Here is a 20,544-nt window from a genome sequence, read left to right as displayed (position 1 = left end):
ATAATGAGGGCCCCGAGGCCCCCTTGGAGACTTCAGCTTTTACTATGAGTGAAATGAGGAGCCCTTGGCAGGTTTTAACCAGGGAAGTGACATGGTGCATCACTAAGACGTCTGGCTTAGGTTTCATGAAGACCTGCCTCCAGCTGCTGTGCTGGAGGAGACTGCTAGGCAAGCGGCAGGCATGGAAGCAGGGAGGCCAGAGAAGGCGCGACGCCACAATCCACGTGAGAGTGTGGGGTGGAGAGAAGCAGTCGGATCCTGGATGTATCAGGGAGATCCAAATGAAGATGCCTTTTTATAGATCAAAAAGAGTCCAATATAGCCCTTTCATATCGTTCAGCCTAATAATTTGAAGGTAGAGTGGACAGGATTTGCTAAAAGCTTGGGTGTGGGCTGTGAGAAAGAGAAAGAATCAAGATCAGCTCGGGACTTTGTGAGCACCTACAGGGGTGGGATAGGGAGGGTGGGAGGGAGGGAGACGCAAGAGGGAGGAGATATGGGAACATTATGTATATGTATAGCTGATTCACTTTGTTATAAAGCAGAAACTAACACACCATTGTAAAGCAATTAGACTCCAATAAAGATGTAAAAAAAAAAAAAGAGGAAGAATCAGGGATGACTCAGAGGATTCCGGCCTGGGAGAAGGAAGGCACTGCCCTGCACCAAGGTGGGCAGGTTGGAGAAGGGGGGACGGGCAGGATTTCCGTTCTGAACGTGTTGTGCGTGACGTGTCCTGTCGTTGTCCTAGCAAGGAGTCTGAGGTAAATAGTCTAAGGACACAGGCAAGGACAGGTACCCACTGTCTCCTGGGGAGAGCTCTGCCCAGCTGGGACCTGCGTATCTGAAGGAAAGGAGCCCAGGCCGGATCTCCCTGTGGGTCAAAGCAGTCATCTGGTTCTCCCAAGACCTCTTGATTGTTGCCACAGTGGAACTTGTTTATGAAACCAAAACAAGGTCCCGGCAGCCTCTGCTCAGTCACCTGCTTCCTCCAGTGTTGCCCTGTTTGAGTCAAGGTGCTTTGCTGTTCATTCTCCCCCGCTGCGGGGAGCTGGCTGGGATGCTGTCATTACTCCCATTAGAGTTCAGGGAGATGAAGTCTCCAGAAAGGCAGCGCACACTGGGTCCTCTGCATCAGGGTTTGGTTCTCCTCAGGACCACTCCCTGCCTGCCTCAGAGAGCCCTGACCCTGACCCAGTGAAAGTGGTGATTCCTGGTTGTGCCTTTGAACTCAGGCTCCCGTCGACCTATACACACTCTCCCTTGTCTGTCAAGGCACAGACCTTGACTCACAAGGTCAATCTGGGCTGTTCCTCATACCTGGCCCTGTGCTGGGAGCTGGCAGGTGTGGGGCAGGAGAGGAGAGGAGTAAGAGTAGGGCCCAGGGCTTCCCTGGTGGCGCAGTGGTTGAGAGTCCGCCTGCCGATGCAGGGGACGCGGGTTCGTGCCCCGGTCCGGGAAGATCCCACATGCCGCGGAGCGGCTGGGCCCCTGAGCCATGGCCCCTGAGCCTGTGCGTCCGGAGCCAGTGCTCCGCAACGGGAGAGGCCACAACAGTGAGAGGTCCCCCTACTGCAAAAAAAAAAAAAAAAAAAAAAGGTAGGGCCCAGTGTCTATCCTGAGGGTTCACGTTGCTGTAGAGAGAGGATGTCTTCACAGGTCCAGGCAGCACGGGGTTGGGGGGACCCCCAACTCGCGACCATGAGGCCTGGGTGTCCGTCCCAGCTCCCAACTGCCAGGTGTCCTTGGACCTGTTGCCAGAGCAGGTGGAGCCTGCTTTTTCTTTTGCCTAATATTGTTCGTTGTCTTTTCTTTTGGAATAATGGCCACGTAAGTGCTATAATAAAATGCTACTGAAACATAAGGGATGTTGCTCACTCTCAGCTGATAGTCACTTATCTGGCTGTTGAGAGCACACAACATAAAGCAAGGAAAAGCCCGCTGGAGGCTGGGGTACCCCAGAAATGCTTTCTGTAGCACGTGAAGTTCAGCTTGGGCCCAGAGAGGTTGGCAGTTCACTCCAGGCCCGAAGACCAGATGGTCAGAGTTGGGGGTGGCCTCGGGCCAGCTATCTGGATGGCAACTAAGTGGGTGGGATTAACGGGCTTGCCAAGCATTAAAGCAGGGTGCAGCTGCCCCTTGACAGTGGAATGGACAAGTGCATGGGTCCATTTATACAATGGACCATGAGCAGAAATGGGGAGGGAGGATCCACACTCACACTCAGCGCCAAGGATGACACCCCCAAACGCAGCGAAGAGAGAAGAAGCCAGACATGAAAGATACCGGAAATGTGTGATTTCCTTTATAGGAAGGTCCCACATGGGCAAAATCACATGTTGTTGAAACTCAGAACAGTGTTCTCCTGGGATGAGGAGTGGCTTGGGGTGGGGGGGCACAACAGGGGCTTCTGGGGATTGGCAATGTCCTGTTTCTTGATTCTAGTTCTAGTTACACAGGCGTGTTCAGTGTGTGAAAATTCACTGAGGTGTATACTTAAGCTGTGTGTACTTTTCTGTAAGTATACTATACTTGGCTAAGAAATGTTTTTTTTTTTTTTTTTTTTTTTTGCGGTACGCAGGCCTCTCACTGCTGTGGCCTCTCCCGTTGCGGAGCACTGGCTCCGGACACGCAGGCCCAGCGGCCATGGCTCACGGGCCCAGCCGCTCCGCGGCATGTGGGGTCCTCCCGGACTGGGGCACAAACCCGCGTCCCCTGCATTGGCAGGCGGAATCTCAACCACTGCACCACCAGGGAAGCCCAGAAATGTTTTAAAGAGGAAAACAATATGGGCCAGGGCATCTGTCTCCCCTCCCCTGGTACAGTCTGATCAGGCCTACAGAGTTACCCCTCTCTGTGACCCAGTGCCTAGCCCAGGGCCATGTGCCCAGTGCTTAGCAAGAGTCTTCTTGTCCTTAGCTCACATTGCTTGAGTGACTACTGAGTACAGGGCTCTAGAATTCAAGATGTACACAGTACAACCTCTGCCCTCCGGGGTTTGAGTGAAATGCCTCAAAGAAGCATGTCCCTGGACCTCATGCTCCCCAGGGGCAGGGACAGGTCTGTTCCTATCCCCCCAGCCTGGCTCATAGCAGGCCTTTATCAGAGCGTCATCAAGTGGAAGACATACTCCAGAAGGCGGCTCCATCATTAGGTGCTGACTTCAGAGCAGGAAGGGTGCTCAAGATGGGAAAGGTGGGTCCTAAGCCGGACCCACCACCCTTCCCTGTAGTTGTTGGGATCTTGACAAGTGGAAGAAATAGGGACCAGGCTGAGTGAAGGTGTGGGAGTGAGACTCTCAGAGCAGATTTAGAGTGAAGTGAGTTTGGCAGTGGGGACAGGAGCGGTGGGAAGGCAAGGAGGGGTGCTTGGACTTGGCTCCAGGGGCAGCAGGAGCCCCTGCAGGTCTGGGGCCATGAGGCAAGGGGCACAACGCTGCCTTGCAGGAATCTTGCAGCCATGGGCAGGTGCTTTGGAGGCAGAGGGCTGACTCAGATGGGATTAAAGAGTGAGGGTAGGCTGAGGAAAGGGAAGCAGGGTGTGCAGACCACTCCATGAAATATTTTCTTAAGATGGGATACTTCAGGCACATAGATAGTTTACTAGTTCACGTAGATAGATAGATAGGTAGGTAGATAGTTCAAGGCCAGTTGTGGGACTTGAATGCCATGCTTAGACTTTGTCTTCTAGTCAGTAGGAAGCTACTGAAGGTTTAGAGGCAGGGTATAAGATTATCCTTTTGTTTATTCATTTATTCAACAAATGTTTAAGTTATTTAAGCAAATTTTTGCTGAGCACCTACTATGTGCCGCGCACTGCTCTAGGTACTTAGGATACATCAATAAATGAAATAAGATTCTTTCCTTCAAGAAACACACATGCCAGCAGAAAGGGATGAGAGAAAACATAATAAATTTCTAAATTATGTAGCATGTTAGAAGGTGGTAGGTGTAGGGAAAAGAAAAAGCAGAGAAAGGTTAAGGGAGTGGATTGGGAATGCTGGGCGTAGGGTGCAAGTGAAATATTAAACAGGGTGGTCAGCCTAGGCCTCAATCAGAAAGAAAGACTCAAGGATGTCTAAGGGAGGAACGTTCCAGACAGAGCAGCCAGTGCAAAGACCCTGAGGCAGGAACATCCCTGTTATGTTCAGGAACAGCAATGAGGCCACTGGCTGGAGTGACGTAGGAGAGGCGGTGAGAGAGGTCACAGGTTGGCGGGAAGGGACGCTGTGGGGGGCCTTGTAGGCTCTTGGGCGATGTGTAAAGTGGAGATGTCCAGTTGGCAGTTGGATTTAGAGTTGGGGATATGGAGAGTGGTGGGGTAGAGAGATAAACTTGGGAGTCATTGGCATGTAGGTGAGACTGGAAGAGATTGCCCTGGGGGTGAGTGCAAAGGAAAAGGAAGTGGAGAAGAGGAAAGGACTGAGCTCCGGGGCACTCTGAGGCCAAGCAGGGGAACCAGTAAGGAGACTTAGAAGGAAAGACCAGGGAGGAAGGGGAAGAGCAGGAGAGTGTGGGGGGGGATCTGGGCCCGGAGGGCATGGAAGGGAAGAGACCAGAACCCCCTGGAAATTGCTCGGGAAGAGGTGGGGGCCTGGCTAGGCTGATGGCTGAGGGGCCAGGTGGGAGGGGCCTGGTGGGAGGTGTTATCATCTCAGCGTTACCCTTGAAGAAACTAAGGCCCAGAGAGGTGAAGGTCACGCGTCTTGCCTAAGGTCACACAGGTATTGAAAGGCTAGAGCCAGTCGTGGTGAACAATATTTATATAGTCGAAAAAGTGTGAACTGTGAATATTTATTTAACAAAAGCCTGTTATGTTTCTACATGGAAGGCTGAGGAAGTTCAAGTGGCGAGAATGTAAGAGAGGTACAGCTTTAACTTCCAGAACAAAAGAAAATAGTGATTATCAAATAGTGGTAGATCATGTAACAATATCAAAAGCAAAAAACATAGAAGTAGCTTCCAGAACAAGTTAGCATGTTTGAACATACTTACCCCTGGAAAGTGGAACTGGGGGTGGGGAGTGATGACGCAGGGTACCATTTTCTTTTCATGTACCTTTAGAATTATGTGCATGTTACGTGCATTATGTGCATAACTTTGACAAAAATAAAAATGACAATTATTTAAACTGGCAGTTAGAAGGTAGAGGGTTCTATCTTCTGGTGTTAAGAGTTGTCTCTAGGTGGATGGGATTGTGGGTGAGGTTTGGGTTTTCTTTTTGGCTGCCTTGGGTCTTCGTAGCTGCGCGCAGGCTTTCTCTGGTTGCGGCGAGCAGGGGCTACTCTTTGTTGCGGTGCATGGGCTTCTCATTGTGGTGGCTTTTCTAGTTGCAGAGCACAGGCTCTAGGCACACGGGCTTCAGAAGTTGCGGCACATGGGCTCAGTAGTCGCAGCGCGCGGGCTCTAGAGCGCAGGCTCAGTAGTTGTGGCACATGGGCTTTGTTGCTCCGCAGTATGTGGGATCTTCCTGGACCAGGGATCGAACCTGTGTCCCCTGCATCGGCAGGCAGATTCTTAACCACTGCGCCACCAGGAAAGTCCCTTTTTTTTTTTTAGTTGTTTATATTTTATGAGCTTTCTGTAAAGACAGTCTAATACTTTACAAGAAGGGAAAAAAAGATTAGTTCATCGGTGGCCTTGGGGGAAACAATCTTAGTAAAATATGTGTTTGAATGTGTTCCCCCATCTCTTTCCAGAAAAGCTCTTAGGTGCAAAGACAAAAAGCGGTCTTGTCTGGACTCAGTGGTTCCCCAAGACACGAGACTGTCAGTGCTAGAACCAGGATAGTTCTATGCAAACTGGGTGGTTGGTCATCCCAGCTTTGTTTACAAAGCTCCCTCCACATCCCCTTGCTCCTTTGAGCTCACACCCACTGAGGAGGTAGGTGGGGCAGGGATGGGCCCCCCCCCATTTTAAAGGAGAGGCAACAAAAGCTCAGAGAGGCTCCATCCCTTCCCTGGGAGAGCCTGAGAGAGAAAGTGGGCTCTTCAACCATGTGCATATATTGCTTTGCTAAAATTAAAAATTAATTTAAAATAAAAGAGCGGAAATCTAGAACGACAGAAAGCAGATCAGCGTTTGCCTGGGAGGGATGGACTGCAGAGGGGCACAAAGGAACTCGTGGAATGGTGGATTATTCTATATCTTTATTGTGGTAGCAGTTTTGCAGGTGTGTACAACTGTCACTCATTGGATGGTGCACTTCAAATGGGTGCAGTTTCTTGTGCTTAAATTAAACATCAATTAGAGAGACAGAGAGAAAATACGAGGAAATGGAGCCCTCAGCCTCCTGGAAGAGCTCACACTCGGGGCAATGCCTGCTGGTTTGCACCCTTAGACTTTCATATTCACACACCTTCTGACCCCCAGAGCGCGTGGCGCAGCTCTCTGGCCCAGCCCCCTCCCTGGAGCGTGAGCCCAGTGCTGCACAGGCTGCCCCTGAATTCTTCTCTTTGTCTCCAGGACTCCAATCTGTCCGTGCACACAGACAACCCGGACTTCACTCCCTGCTTCCAGAACTCCGTGCTGGCCTGGGTCCCCTGCATCTACCTGTGGGCCGCCCTGCCCTGCTACCTGTTCTACCTGCGGCACCGCCAACAAGGCTACATTGTTCTCTCTTGCCTCTCCAGGCTCAAGACGGTCAGGGGCTCAGGGCTCTCCTGCGGGTGGGACCAGGACCTAGGAGATTCTCCTTTTAATGGGTCCCTTTCCCCACCCTCAGTGACTGGTCTGGGCTCCCCAGCCTCACCCTTCCTGTGCTCAGGGCCATGGCAGCCTGCCAGCTGGGTCTGCAGCCTAATAAGATAATCTCTGCTTGGGGAAGTTCAATCAAGTTCTCCAGCAATGCTCTCCCCACCCTGGAGAAGCTTCTGGCCAGTGCCCAGCCCAGCCCTTGGGGGCAAACCTGGGCAGGTCTGTTGGTTTCAGCAGCAAAGGCTTCTCCCCAGTGGGGACCATCCCTTTCTTTGGGGATGGAGGCCCCAACGTGTGCCCTGTTCACAGGCCTTGGGCGTCCTGCTGTGGTGTGTCTCCTGGATTGACCTCTTTTACTCCTTCCACGGCCTGGTCCACGGCTGGGCCCCTGCCCCCATCTTCTTTGTCACCCCCTTGGTGGTGGGGGTCACCATGGTCAGTGTGGGACCAGGGAATCTGGGTTGGGGAGGATCTCCAGTGGGTTGTGGGATTGTGATGGGGGAGCCATGGGCTCTGAGGAGAAGGCTGGACACCTTAGGAGTGGGTAACCCCAGAAACATATGGCCATGTGGCATGGGGAGGAATGGAGGCAGGTCCAGATGTGTGTGCTCTGCCCAGCCTCCCCTGCCCTCCCTGCACAGCTGCTGGCCACCCTGCTGATCCAGTATGAGCGGCTGCAGGGGCTTCGGTCTTCGGGGGTCCTCATCATCTTCTGGTTCCTGTGTGTGGTCTGTGGCATCATCCCCTTCCGTTCCAAGATCCTTTCAGCTTTGGCACAGGTAAGCGGAAGAGAGAAACCTGCCAGGTCCACTGCTGTCTAGGGATTGTCCCCAGAGCTCAAGGTCACTGCTGGGTCCCAGGCTCCTCCCTTCTGCGCCTCCCCAGCTCCCAGGACCTCCTCTGCTGTCCAGTCCTTTTTGTGTCATTCCCTACTTGTTGTATCTCTGCTGAGAAGCAGATCGGCGAGCGGGGTGAGGACCATTGTAACCCAGGGGAATGCAGCAAGATGCGGCCATTGTTGGCTGTTCGTGGGAATGTAGCAGCCACCACCAAGTACGATGCCTGTTCAGTGAGAACAGGTGCACAGCCATGAACAGCTCTGGCCTTCCTGGGATCCCGTTGTCTTGTTCTCCCCTTTTTTCCCACCTCCCTCAGTTCCTGGCCTTCCTCTTGATCTTCAGTGGTGGGTGGGGGTGGTAGGAACATGGGGACCAATCTAGTGTCTCCCTGTTTCTCCATCTCAAGAGGAGGCGGTCAAGTATCTTCATAAGAGCTCAGGCTGGGAACAGCCCACTTGCTCTTTGTGATCTTGGGCAAATGCCTGAGCCACCTAGAGTCTCATTTCCTCGATTGCAGGCTGAGTATCCTAAGGTTTCCTGCCTGTTAGGGAGGGTTAGACAAGGTGATGTAGGTGAGCAGGGCAAGTCTCCACAGAACAGTGGACCCCCTATGACCTTTCCCGCCTCTCAGAAGCCTCTGGGCAGGGGGACCCAGGTTCCCACTTTTGCTGACTTCTACCCCAGAGGGGTCTGGTGCCCCAAAGGACTCCTTGGGGCAAGGACTGCAGGCCCAGGGCTTCGCCAGCTGTGACGCTGCTCTCCGTTCTCCCCCAGGGCAAGGTCTCCGACCCCTTCCGCTTCACCACCTTCTACATCTACTTCGCCCTGGTGCTCTCGGCCCTCATCCTCTCCTGCTTCAGGGAGAAGCCACCGTTTTTCTCCCCCGAGAATATCGACCCCGTGAGTCTTAACGGAGGTGGGTGCGAGTGGGGGTGCCACAGCCCACCCCTCAGCCCAGCCCTCACCAGCATCCGCCATCCCTTCCAGTTCATTCCGTCTTCATGTCACCTCCACCGTGTGCAAACTGGGGCTTGGAGCCGGAAGGAACGGGGCACCCTCCCCCCTCTGCTCTGCCTTGAGAGGGTGGTGTGCACTCCTGATTTCCCCTGCCCCACTCTTGCACCTTCTAGAACCCCTGCCCTGAGGCCGGAGCTGGCTTCCTCTCCCGCCTGTCTTTCTGGTGGTTTACAAAGTGAGTTGGTTTTTCCCCAAGCCTGGGGCCCCGGGGAAGGGGAAATGGGGATGGATAGTTGGGGGATGAGAAAGAGGAAGGGGATCAGGCCAGGAGTTCAGGGGCCTGAGGAGCTGCGAACCCCAGTGGGCGTGGGGCAGGCGAGGGTGGGGAAACCTGTCTGTGTGGGCTGGGGGCTGAGTACAGAGGCCGGCCCTGGCCCAGTTCTGATCCCAGGGCACAAGCCAGACCTGTGTCTGGCAGGCCGTGGGGACAGGCCTAGGGTCCTAGAAGGAGATCATAATTAGTTCCCTGCTCTTTGGTCAGGGATAAGCTTGCAGCTCTCATTCCTTGGGCGCCCCTCAGAGCAGCTAGAGCAGGACAATTGTGTCTGTGACCTGGGTGACAGCCCATCAACCCTATTGTACTGAGGAGGCTCCTCGGGCTGGGGCTCCATCCAGCAGGGCTTGTCATCCCCCAGGGCTGCGGCCAGCATGGATTTTGTCATCAGTGCCCGGGAGTCAATGGGGCATCTGGGAAGGAGTGAGAAAGGTCTGGAAGTAGGAACTTGGGGTGGGAGGCAGTGACCCCCATCCTGCTCACTGTGGGCATAAAGGAACACGTTCCTTGGCCACAGCTCCCTAGGGACACCCTCCTCTCTGAAGACCCTCGTCCCCAAGCTGCTAAACTCTGACCCAGGGTGGTGCTGCCTGTCCACTCCAGGTTGGCCGTCCTCGGCTACCGGCGGCCCTTGGAGGAGTGCGACCTCTGGTGCCTGAACGAGGAGGACTGCTCCCACATGGTGGTGCAGAGGCTGCTGGAGGAGAGGAAACAGCAGCAAGAGCAGGCAGCGCGGTGAGGCCCCCCCTCCCCCGTCCCCGCGCCCCCCACCCCCACCCCCACCCCTTCGTACAGCCCAGCTCTCCTGCAGGCGAGGCTGGTAGAGCCAGGAGATCACATGGCTGGGCGTGGGGAGAAGAGCAGGTGCAGGTGGTCCTGGGGTGGGCAGCTCGGGCCTGGGTCAGCTCTCCCGGCGCTGCTGATGCTGGAGAATGGCTGACACTTTCGTAGCACTTACTCTATCCCAGGCATCGTCCTTATCGTGCAGCCTAACGCGGTTAATCTCCGACAGCTACTGTGCAGGTTCTATTGCCTTTGTGTTCCAGATGAGGTCACTGAGGCACAGAGATTTGATGATGCACCCAAGGTCCCCTAGTTGGTCGTGGCAAAGCCAGAATCCACACCCAGCCATCTGGCCCCACAGCACTCACCACCGCCCTGCCCTGCCTGACTTGAAGGGTAGATTCCAGGGACTTCCCTCAGGAGGGGGAGGGGCCAGGGGAGGAAGGTGGAGGCCAGCGCCCCCTCTCAATCCTGCTTCCTGCGTGGAGGCAGGGGCTGGAAGAGACGACCCTGTGGCTAAGGGCCTGTCCACTGGCAGCCTGTCTCTGGCCGACTGCCCAGCCAAGAAAGCTGAGGCCCTGAGCCCTCCTTCTTCACCCATGTCCTCCCCCCCACCCCCCAGGACCGAAACCCCTTCCACCCACAACCTGGGGCCCAGAAATCCCATGCTGGTTCCTCCTGAGCCTCTGATGGCTGACTGGCTGTGAAGGAACCAGGGACATGGACTTGGTCAGCAGTGTCTTGGGCTCATGGCTTGGAGCCTCTGGAAGACCTAATGGCCCCCAGGCTACCTGCTGCACCCCCTCTCGGTCCCTCCATGCCACCTCCATTCCCTCCCTGCTCAGCTTGCCAGTGACTAGGCCACTAGCCAGCCCTGCCCATGTCTCCCTTCTTGTCAGCATCCTCCCTGGAGCCAGCCCTGGGGCGGGGTGGGGCGTGGAGAGGGCCCCAGGTTGGGAATTGCTGGGTGTATAGTCCTTGAGGAGCAGTTAAGGCACCCCTTCATATATCCTCTAGCACCTGAAGACACTTGGGGATTCTCAGCTGGAAAGTCTCATCGTCCTTCCCCCTCCCAGTTCTGAGAGCCAAGGAAGCAGGCCTCCTACCTGGTCCTCACCAGCCCCGGTGGCCCTTGGCTTCACGGGGCCCATGTGCCCATTCCTACCCACTGTTCCTTCCTCCCTGGACCAGACACCAGGCTGCGGAGGCTTCTGGGAAGAGACTGTCCAGTGAGGGTGAGGTGCTGCTGGGGGGCCGGCCCCAGGCCCGGGAGCCCCCCTTCCTGCGGGCCCTGATGGCCACCTTTGGCTCCAGCCTCCTGCTCAGCATGTGCTTCAAGCTGATCCAGGACCTGCTGTCCTTCATCAACCCACAGCTGCTGAGGTCTCTCTCCATGCTCCCTCCCACGCAGCCCTTCCCGGGGCAAGGGGCTGGCCGGCTGGCCGGCCTCGGGGACAATGGGTAGAGAAAAGAGCCCCAGACCAGGGACCGAAGGGTCTCTCCCCACTTTCTGTGTGACCTTTGGCAAGTGGCAGAGCCTCTGCACCTCATTTCCCTATTCACACCCAACTTATCTGGACTAAGTACAACTGCCAGGTACCCTGATGTATACGTTAACATACATTCTCTCTTTACATCCTCCTGACAGTCCTACAGAGAGGTGCCCTTTTCCCGTTTTACAAACAAGGAAGCAGAAAAATGAAAAACAATCCAAAAAAATGAGGAAATGGGAACTCAGAGAGGTGAAGTGACTTGGCCAAGGGTGCACAGCTGGGAAAGATGGATTTGAGTCCAGGGCTCTGAACTCCATCTACGGTGCTCCTTCCAGATGATAGGCTCCGCCATCTATCACATGAGTGCCTTGGGCTAGAAAGAGCTCTCAAATGAGGGGATGGGAAGGAGCTAGCAGCTGAGCCCTCAGTCCTATGACCCTCCAAGCATACATTTGTGCATCCATTCGTTCAGTGAACATATTTTGAACCCCCAGGGTCCCAGAATGGTGTCAGACACTAGGTATAACTAAGATATGGTCTTAAAGTCTGTGGGAGAAACCAATGTGTAAATCTATTAGAGCACAGTGTGGGCGGAGGTGTACTTAGGTGTCTGAAAAACCCCCAGAGGAGCAAGGAAGCCAGCCTGGGAAGGGGCAGGGTACACTTGCCAGCCAGGGAGGTTATCAAATTTGGAAGGACAGGCAATTTGCTAACCAGGTGAGGAAGGAGGGGAAGGTATAAAGTCACAAAGTCACATGACTCAGGAACTCCAGGTACTTCTGAATGGTGGTGGGGGGTGGTGACCAAAGGTAGGGGCAGGACAACAAAGGGAGGGAGGGAGGGCTAAGGAAATCCTTGAAAGATTTGAAGCCGGGGGGCGGGGGGGGGGGTGTCTGGTTTGCATTCTGGAAGGACCCCCTGCCAGTAGTGTGGGGGAGGCAGGGCACGGTGGCCCCATGGAAGTGGGCCAGCCAGGTCCAAGGAAAGTCCAGGTCAGGAATGAGGCAGGATTCAGGAGCTACTCTCTGGAAATGAGTGTTTGTGCCAGGGAAAGGGAGGGGAAAAGGTGACCTGGGTTCTGGCCTGGCTAGCTGGAGGATGATGGATCTTTCGCTGAGATGGTGAACTCAGCAGGAAGAGAGACCTGGGCCCTGGGCAAGGTGGCGAGGGGCATCTGGGCCTTTCTGGGCCTGAGTTGCTGGAGATTCCCAGCTAGCTGGAGATCACATTTGCAGAGGCATCGGGTGGAAGCCCAGGGTCCCATATCTGTGGCTAACCTCTCCCAGAGAGCCCGTGCAGAGGCCCCAGACAGAGTCCTAGGACATTCTGACGGGTGTGGGTGAGCCGAAGACTAGTGTGCAGGGGACGAAGTGGGGAAAAGAACCCAGATTGTGAAGCAGGGCACAGAGCCCCCTTCCGGGGGAGGGCGTGGCCTCCAGTGAAGAAGTTGACCAGTAAAATAGAACCTGAGGAAGGCAACGTGGAGTTTGTTAGTGACTTTGCCAAGAACAGAGGCTGCGACACAGGGGAAGGGCCTGAGAATAGGGTTTCTGCAGTGGAGACAGGGCCAGTGGAGGTCTAGACGCTTCCTATAAAGGTTCTTAGTTTTCTAGGGCAACAGAGTACCACAAACTGGGTGGCTGAAAACAGAAATGTATTCTTTCGCAGTTCTGGAAGCCAGAGGTCTGAAATCAAAGTGTCGGTGGGTAGGTTCCTTCTAGAGGCTCTGAGTGAGAATCTGTTCCACACCTCCCAGGTTCTGGTGGTGCTGGCAGTCCTTGGCATTCCTAGGCTTAGAGACTCATCGCTCCGATCTCTGCCTCCATCTTTGCATGGCATCCTCCTCTGTGTGTGTGTGTGTCTGTCTGTCTGTCTGCATCTGTGTCTCTGTGTGCAAATCTCCCTCTCTTTTCTCTTATAAAGACGCCAGTCACTGGGTTATGGGTCACCCTACTCCAATGTGACCTTATCTTAACTTGATCACATCTGCAAAGACCCTGTTTCCAAATAAGGTCACATGCACAGGTACCAGGGGTTATGACTTGAAATGTCTTTTGGGGAGTTACACCCAACCCACAGCAGAAGAAGCCCGGCCATGACTATGGAGGTTGCTCCATGGGGTCAAGGGGAGGTTTGTCCTAACATGGAGGACACTTGGTCACGTCAGTCGGCCAAGGCACAGAGCTGCCAGTGGAGAGGAGGATACTGCAGACCAGGAGAAAGGGGGCCAACGACGAAAACGTGTTCCTGAGGAAGCAGGTGGGATCCAGGGCTTGGGGGGCAGGACCCGGCATGGAAAGTTGAAAGGACGCCTCCTGTCCCGAGGCAGGACAAAAGGAAGAGAGCAAGTGTTTGCAGGGAAGTTTGTAGTTGGCAGGGAGTTCTCAATGGGAAGATTTAGGTGGGCAGCTGCTGAGAGGGGTGGGGAGTGAGGACAGGTGAGAGGATAAAGGGTGAAAAGGACTGCGGGAGAGGAAGTAGATTAGGGCCCCGGAGAAGGTTACTGGGCAGCGTTGGAGGCCGCTGATACTGAAAAGGATGGATTCGAGGGGCGAGAGTCTGTGTGGTCACGCAGTGGACTTCAGAGCCCTCGGCAGCCCAGAAGAAGGTTCAGGAAAGTGTAATCAATGGACATGTTGCACTGCTTCCTGCCATATTGTCCAAGGAGGCAAGAAAGGCAGGCCGGTGAGGCAGGTGGCCAGAGCGTGATAAAGGGGTGGGTGGCAGGGGGCCATGGTAGGTAGGAAAGGAGGTGGAGGCAGAAAGGAGTAAGGACGGAGGGCCTGAGGCAGCTCTGCGCCAAGTCCCCCTGGTCTGGGTGGGGCTGTGGAGGGCCAGCAGCCTCCACCTGAGAGGTTTCAGAGGCAGGGGCGGAGTGGAGGCTGAGGGGACAGGGGAGGGCGGCCGTAGAGGGGGCGACCAGAGGAGCCCTGCCCACCCTCATGCCTCTCTCCTCACCTTCCAGCGTCCTGATCAGATTTATTTCAAACCCCACGGCCCCCGCCTGGTGGGGCTTTCTGGTGGCCGGGCTGATGTTCGTGTGCTCCGTGATGCAGACTCTGATCTTACACCAGTATTACCACTGCATCTTTGTGATGGGGTTAAGGGTTCGCACGGGCATCCTAGGTGTCATCTATAGGAAGGTCAGCTGGAGCGGGGCATGGGGGGCTGGGGAGGCCAGCCCTGGGGAGCTTGGGAGAGACTCGTGGGCCCAGTCCATCACCCTGCTGTCCACCTGCAGGCTCTGGTCATCACCAATGCAGTCAAACGTCAGTCCACTGTGGGAGAAATTGTTAACCTCATGTCAGTGGACGCCCAGCGCTTCATGGATGTTGTCCCCTTCATCAACCTGCTGTGGTCAGCACCCCTGCAGATGATCCTGGCAGTGTACTTCCTCTGGCAGGTGACTCTTCTTTTTTAAATAAATTTATTTATTTATTTATTTGGCTCTGGTCTTCGTTGCTGCGCGCGGGCTTTCTCTAGTTGCAGCGAGCGGGAGCTACTCTTCCTTGCAGTGCGCGGGCTTCTCATTGTGGTGGCTTCTCTTGTTGCGGAGCACGGGCTCTCAGCGCACGGGCTTCAGTAGTTGTGGCTCACAGACTCAGTAGTTGTGGCTTTCAGGCTCTAGGCTGCAGGCTTAGTAGTTGTGGCTCATGAGCTTAGTTGCTCCACGGCATGTGGGAATCTTCCTGGACCAGGGCTCGAACCCGTGTCCCCTGCATTGGCAGGCAGATTCTTAACCACTGCGCCGCCAGGGAAGTCCTGGCAGGTGACTCTTGAGCCCTGATCTCTGCCCCCTTCCTCTGACCTTCTCCTTCCTTCAGATGGGACAAGAGAGGGTTATTCTGGGTCAGCAGAGGGGTGGGGGACAGGACTGTGAGGATGCTGGCGTCTGCAATCAAGTCTTTCTAGCCTGTGTGATAATCCTTCTCACAGAACCCAGGGGAGGGAACAGGGACTTGGAGGCAAGGTAGGTATGACTCTGACTGCCATTGCCTGTCTGTATTTGCCTTCCAGTGTGTCTGGACACCCTTCTACATCTGCCTGTTTGTCCCTATTTCTTGTCATTATCTGATGGCCGGCTGTTTTTGCAAATGTTTTCCTCATGTTGGCTTTATCTGTGTGTCTGCTGTTTGCTGTCCATCTGTTTGGCTGACCACCATCTTCTGCTTCTTGCCCTTCCCTGCATTTCGGGTCAATAGGCCTCTGTCTATTGGGTTCTGTCTATATACTCTGTCTGTCTAGTCTATCTATTGTGCCTCCTCAGAACCTGGGCCCCTCTGTCCTGGCTGGAGTTGCTCTCATGGTCTTGCTGATCCCGCTCAATGGAGCCGTGGCTGTGAAAATGCGTGCGTTCCAGGTGGGTGCTAGCAACTGCTCCTGCCTGGAGCCTTGGCCAGGTACCTGGCGGGCCTTACCAACTACCTTGCTCACTGGGTACGGATGGCTCCAAGCCACTTTCACAAACCTTAGCTTACTCTAGCCCCCATCCCTGAGAGGGTTTTAAAAAATTCTCATTTTGCAGCTGAGGAACCAAGGCCAAGAGAGATTATAGCAAATCCAGAGTCAGGCAGAGCTGGGATTCAAACTCGCCTCTTCTGGTCTAATGAGAGTTTCTCCACCACACTGTAATGAGTGTAAACAGCCAGTCATTCAGTCCTTTATTTGCAAAGATTTACTGATGTCTTCCCTAGCTTCCCACTGTACATAGGATAAATGACAAATTCCCTGCCACCACCCACCAGGCCCCTGCTCACCTTTCAATCCCTCACCCCCTGTGATATGGCCAAGTTTCATCCAGTATGGCCTTTCTTTTCTCCAAGCCAACAAGCTCTGAATACCTCTGGGCTACCATACATACTGTTCCCTGGCATGTGCTTCACCCTCCCTTCCTTGCCCAGTTCCCTCCCTTCCTTCACCTCCCAGCATAAACTCTGATTTCCCAGTCCCTACCCCGTTATTCTCTCCCAGAATCCTGTAACTCCCATTGGAGTATGCGTAATAATTTATTAAGCATGTATTCAGGTGGTTGTTTGCTTCCTGTCTACCTCACCCATCAGACTGTCAGCTTCATGATGGCCAGGGCCTTGAGTTGTTCATCATTATCTGCCCTGCATCTAGCACATGGCCTGGCACATAATAGGCACTCAATAAATTGGGGTGAACGAATAGATGGATTGGGCATGCTGCACCCTGGGTTATAGGGACTGGGGAACAAAGAGGAATAAGGGATCTATTCCCTCAGGCTCACATCGAGTTGAGGCAACATACATGCACAGGGTCCCCTATGAGAACGTGCCTTAGAAACCCAGAGAAAGGGCAGAGGATGCTGCCTGCGAGGGTCAGTGATGGGGCACTGAGGTTGGAGCTGGATTTTGTCCAGCAGAGAAGAGGGTAGGTCGGGCTGGGCATTCCAGGCTGGGGTGCAGCACAGGCAGGCAGGGAGGAGCAGTGAGCAGTCCGGCTGCCATGTGTGTGAGTGCAGGGAAGGTGTGAGCCCCTGTGGGTAGAGGTCTGGGGAGGGGCTCGGGGTGTGCACTTTCCACACTCTCCATAGGTAGAGCAAATGAAATTCAAGGACTCACGCATCAAGCTGATGAGCGAGATCCTGGGTGGCATCAAGGTGCTGAAGCTGTATGCCTGGGAGCCCAGCTTCCTGAAGCAGGTGGAGGACATCCGGCAGGATGAGCTCCGGCTGATGCGCCAGACTGCCTACCTCCACGCCACGTCCACCCTCATCTGGATATGCACCCCCTTCCTGGTGAGGCGGCCCTGCCTGGGCTGGCGTCCCGCCTCCTGCCTGGCCAGCCTGGGCCTCTGGACCCTGCAGATGCCACCCTGACACCCATCCCCACCACTGCCCAGGTGACCCTGACCACCCTCGGGGTGTACGTGTCCGTGGACAAGAACAATGTGCTGGATGCTGAGAAGGCCTTTGTGTCCGTGTCCCTGTTCAACATCTTAAAAATTCCCCTCAACATGCTGCCCCAGTTAATCAGCAACCTGGCCCAGGTAATGCTGGATAGGGCCGGGGGTTCTGCTGGAGTTTGGGCAGGTTGATGGGGTCACTTAGGGTCAGGGGATAGTCAGGGAGAGTTATTGGAATCGGGGGAGGGCCATATGGCATTATGAAGAATTGTCCCAAGTTGAATGAGGTCATTGGAGTCAGGGGCCATGTGGAGTCAGAGGAAGTCAGGTAAGGTCCTTGGAAACCCAGGTTCTGGAGACAGCCTCCTGTTACCAACCTGGACCCTGTCTTTGGCCGTGGGAGCCAGCTAAGACTCCGTCATGGGAGGGGCCCTAGCACCAGCCTCTGGGCCCTCAGGGGGCCCAGCCTCACCCAGGAAGTTGGGGGCCAGCAAGGGTAAGAGGAGATGGTACAGGAAGAGCACAGCTTCCAGGGCTGACCCACACCCTTCTGCATGCAGACCAGTGTGTCTCTGAAACGGATCCAGCATTTCCTGAGCCAAGATGAACTTGACTCCCAGTGTGTGGAAAGAAAGACCATCACCCCAGGTCCAGACAGCCTCTACCTGGGCTGCCCCTGCCCCAGCCACTGCTCCAGAAAATTCTCGCTTCCAAGCTTTTTTCTCTTGTGACCCCTTTTCTTCATCCTCATATCTGCTCTCACTCTGCGCCCGCCTTCCTCCTCTTCCGGCTCTTCCCTCTCCTCTCGTCATCCCTCTCCAGGCCTCCCCCACCACCCTCCTTCCCTAGGGCTCCCCCTGCTCCTCCCCAGGGCTTCCTGTCTCCCCTCCCTCCCCCCCCACAAGACTCCCTGCCCTCCCCCTAGGGCTTCCCACTCCTCTCCCCACCCAGGGATCCTCCTCCCCTTGCCCTGGGCCCCCTGACGCTGTACCCCTCTGTCCCCCCAGGCTATACTGTCACCATACACAATGGCACCTTCACCTGGTCCCAGAACCTCCCACCCACCTTGCACAGGTACCAGCTTCCCTTCCCTTCTCAGCGGCCTGAAGTGAGCCAAAGGTCAGATCAATAGTGGAACCCAGCCCCACTCTCATGCTTCAGTCTTTGGCCTGAGAAGCAGGAAGAGCCTCAGCTTGCCAGGGTGGTGTCTGAAAGGGAGGAGGGCTTGGGTCTCCAGGGGGAAGGTGGGGCACCAAAACCCTGATTCCTCCTCTGCCTGGGCTACTTGTCTTCTTGCCCCCAGCCTAGATATCCAGGTGCCAAAAGGGGCACTAGTGGCTGTGGTGGGGCCTGTGGGTTCTGGGAAGTCCTCCCTGTTGTCTGCCCTGCTGGGGGAGATGGAGAAGCTGGAAGGCAAGGTGTATATGAAGGTGAGAGGGGCAGGGACTCCTGGGAAGGGAAGCTTGACCAGGCCTTGGGCAAACCCCGAGGTAACCTTCTCCTTTGGCCAGGGCTCTGTGGCCTACGTGCCCCAGCAGGCGTGGATCCAGAACTGCACTCTTCAGGAAAACGTGCTGTTTGGCCAAGCCCTGGACCCCAAGCGGTACCAACAGGCTCTGGAGGCCTGTGCCCTGCTAGCTGACCTGGAGGTGTTGCCTGGTGGGAGCAAGACAGAGATCGGAGAGAAGGTACAGGCTCCTCTTCCATCCTCTGGGGAGTTAGCACCTAGAGCTGCCCACCTCAGTCCAGCCCAGGTCCAGATATGCACTCATTCATTCATTCATTCACACATTCGTGTAGTATCATGCCTAGCTGTGTGCTAGGCACTGGTGAAACAGAGCTATTACTGGGAGAAATTGACTTGTAAACAGGTAGGGGCTGTAGAATGTCCTGGGGGCCAGGCTGAAGGCCTGTGCAGGGTACTGGAAGGCAGTAACGGGGGTAGTCTGCATAAGGAGAAGCATCACTTTTGAGCTGAATCTTAATAGCTAAGGAAGAAGCTCTCATCATTCATCAGATTTTATTACATACCTACTATACGCCAGGCAATATTATACAGTAGTAAATACACCAGACTAAAATCTCTGCCTTCATATAGCTTACATTCTACCGGGGGAAAGAGATGATAGCAAGATAAATCAGTAAAATATATAATATTAGATAAATGCTAAGGGGAAAGAATGGAACAGGGAAGGGATATAGGATATGTGCAGGGTTGTATTGTTAGTGTGCTTTGGGAAAACCTCACTGAGGATCGGAGACTTGAACAAAGTGAAGGAGTGGTCCGTATCTTCGAACATGAAGCCCTGTCTGGGACATTTGAGGCAGAGAGAGCAGTAAGTGCAAAGGCCCTGAGGCAGGAGTGTGATTGGGGCACTTAAGGACCAGCAAGAAGAACAATGTGGATGGAGTGGAATGAGCAGGGATGAGGAGGAGGAGATGAGGTCAGTGAGGTGTCCAGGCAGCCAGGTCACACTGGGCCTTGGAGACCACTGTAAGAACTGTGGCTTTTACCAAGTGATGGAAAGCCTTTGAAGGTGTGAGCCGACGGATGGTGGGTGGACTGGCATTTCTGTGCAATTTGGTGTGACTGGAGGTTAGAAGGGGTGTGGAAGAAACAGGGTAAGGTAGAGCCTTGAAGACTTTGATTAAGGTTTTGGCCTTTACCCTAAAAACCATGGGACATCAGTGAAAGTTTTTATTTTTTAATTAATTTATTAATTTTTAACAGTCACAAAATATACATAACATAAATCTTTACCTTAGAAATCCTTTTAAGTATATAGGTCAGTAGTGTTAAGTACATTCACATTGTTGTACGGCCAATCTCCAGAACTCTTTTTATCTTGCAAAATTAAAACTCTGTACCCATTAAACAGCAACTTTTACTTATCCATTCATCCATCAATGGATACTTGGGCTGCTTCCACCTTTTAGCTGTTGTGACTAATGCTGCTATGAACACGGGTGTGCAAAGATCTTTTCAAGACCCTACTTTCAATTCTTTTTTGTACATACCCAGAAGTGGAATTGCTAAATCATAATTCTATTTTTTTTTTATTTTTTGAGGAACTGCCATACTGTTTTCCATAATGGCTGCACCATTTAACATTCCCACCAACAGTACACAAGGTCTCCAACTTCTACACATTCTGGACAACACTTGTTGTTTTCTGGGGTTGTTGTTTGGTTTTTTGTTCTTGTTTTTTGGTAATAGTCATCCTAATGGATGTGAGGTGGTATCTCATTGAGGTTTTGATTTGCATTTCCCAGTGATTAGTAATGTTGAGCATCTTTTCATGTGTCTATTGGTAGTTTGTATATCTTCTCTGGAGAAATGTCTATTCAAGTCCTTTGCCCACATTTTATGCAAGTTGTTTGTTTTTTTGTTGTTGAGCTGTAGGAGTTCTTTATACACACTAGATATTAACCCCCTATCAGATATATGAGTTGCAAATATTTTCTCCTATTCTGAAGGTTGCCTTTTCACTCTGCTGATTGTGTCTTTCGATGCACAGAAGTTTTCAATTTTAATGTGATCCAATTTTTCTATTTTTACTTTTGTTGCCTGTGCT

At 53.8% G+C, this 20,544-nt stretch overlaps 1 protein-coding gene across 1 annotated transcript in view; it reads left to right on the top strand.

The window, feature by feature from the left end:
* ABCC3 (ATP binding cassette subfamily C member 3) overlaps positions 1-20,544 on the top strand; it is a 44,116-nt gene that overhangs the window by 6,087 nt on the left and 17,485 nt on the right. Inside the window, exons 2-17 of the mRNA XM_079726209.1 lie at positions 6,465-6,641; positions 7,005-7,130; positions 7,337-7,474; positions 8,309-8,434; positions 8,665-8,726; positions 9,429-9,560; positions 10,800-10,991; positions 14,067-14,244; positions 14,343-14,504; positions 15,369-15,461; positions 16,659-16,862; positions 16,967-17,113; positions 17,530-17,617; positions 17,977-18,043; positions 18,273-18,399; positions 18,481-18,657. Coding sequence (XP_079582335.1) covers positions 6,465-6,641; positions 7,005-7,130; positions 7,337-7,474; positions 8,309-8,434; positions 8,665-8,726; positions 9,429-9,560; positions 10,800-10,991; positions 14,067-14,244; positions 14,343-14,504; positions 15,369-15,461; positions 16,659-16,862; positions 16,967-17,113; positions 17,530-17,617; positions 17,977-18,043; positions 18,273-18,399; positions 18,481-18,657 — 2,196 coding nt within the window. The remainder of the gene's footprint in view (positions 1-6,464; positions 6,642-7,004; positions 7,131-7,336; positions 7,475-8,308; positions 8,435-8,664; positions 8,727-9,428; positions 9,561-10,799; positions 10,992-14,066; positions 14,245-14,342; positions 14,505-15,368; positions 15,462-16,658; positions 16,863-16,966; positions 17,114-17,529; positions 17,618-17,976; positions 18,044-18,272; positions 18,400-18,480; positions 18,658-20,544) is intronic.

Source organism: Hyperoodon ampullatus (assembly GCF_949752795.1).
Source record: "Hyperoodon ampullatus genome assembly, chromosome: 19".
In the NCBI taxonomy this organism is placed as follows: Eukaryota; Metazoa; Chordata; class Mammalia; order Artiodactyla; family Ziphiidae; genus Hyperoodon; species Hyperoodon ampullatus.
The sequence above is the reverse complement of the archived record's forward strand: the minus strand, read 5'-3'. Positions and strand labels throughout refer to the sequence as shown.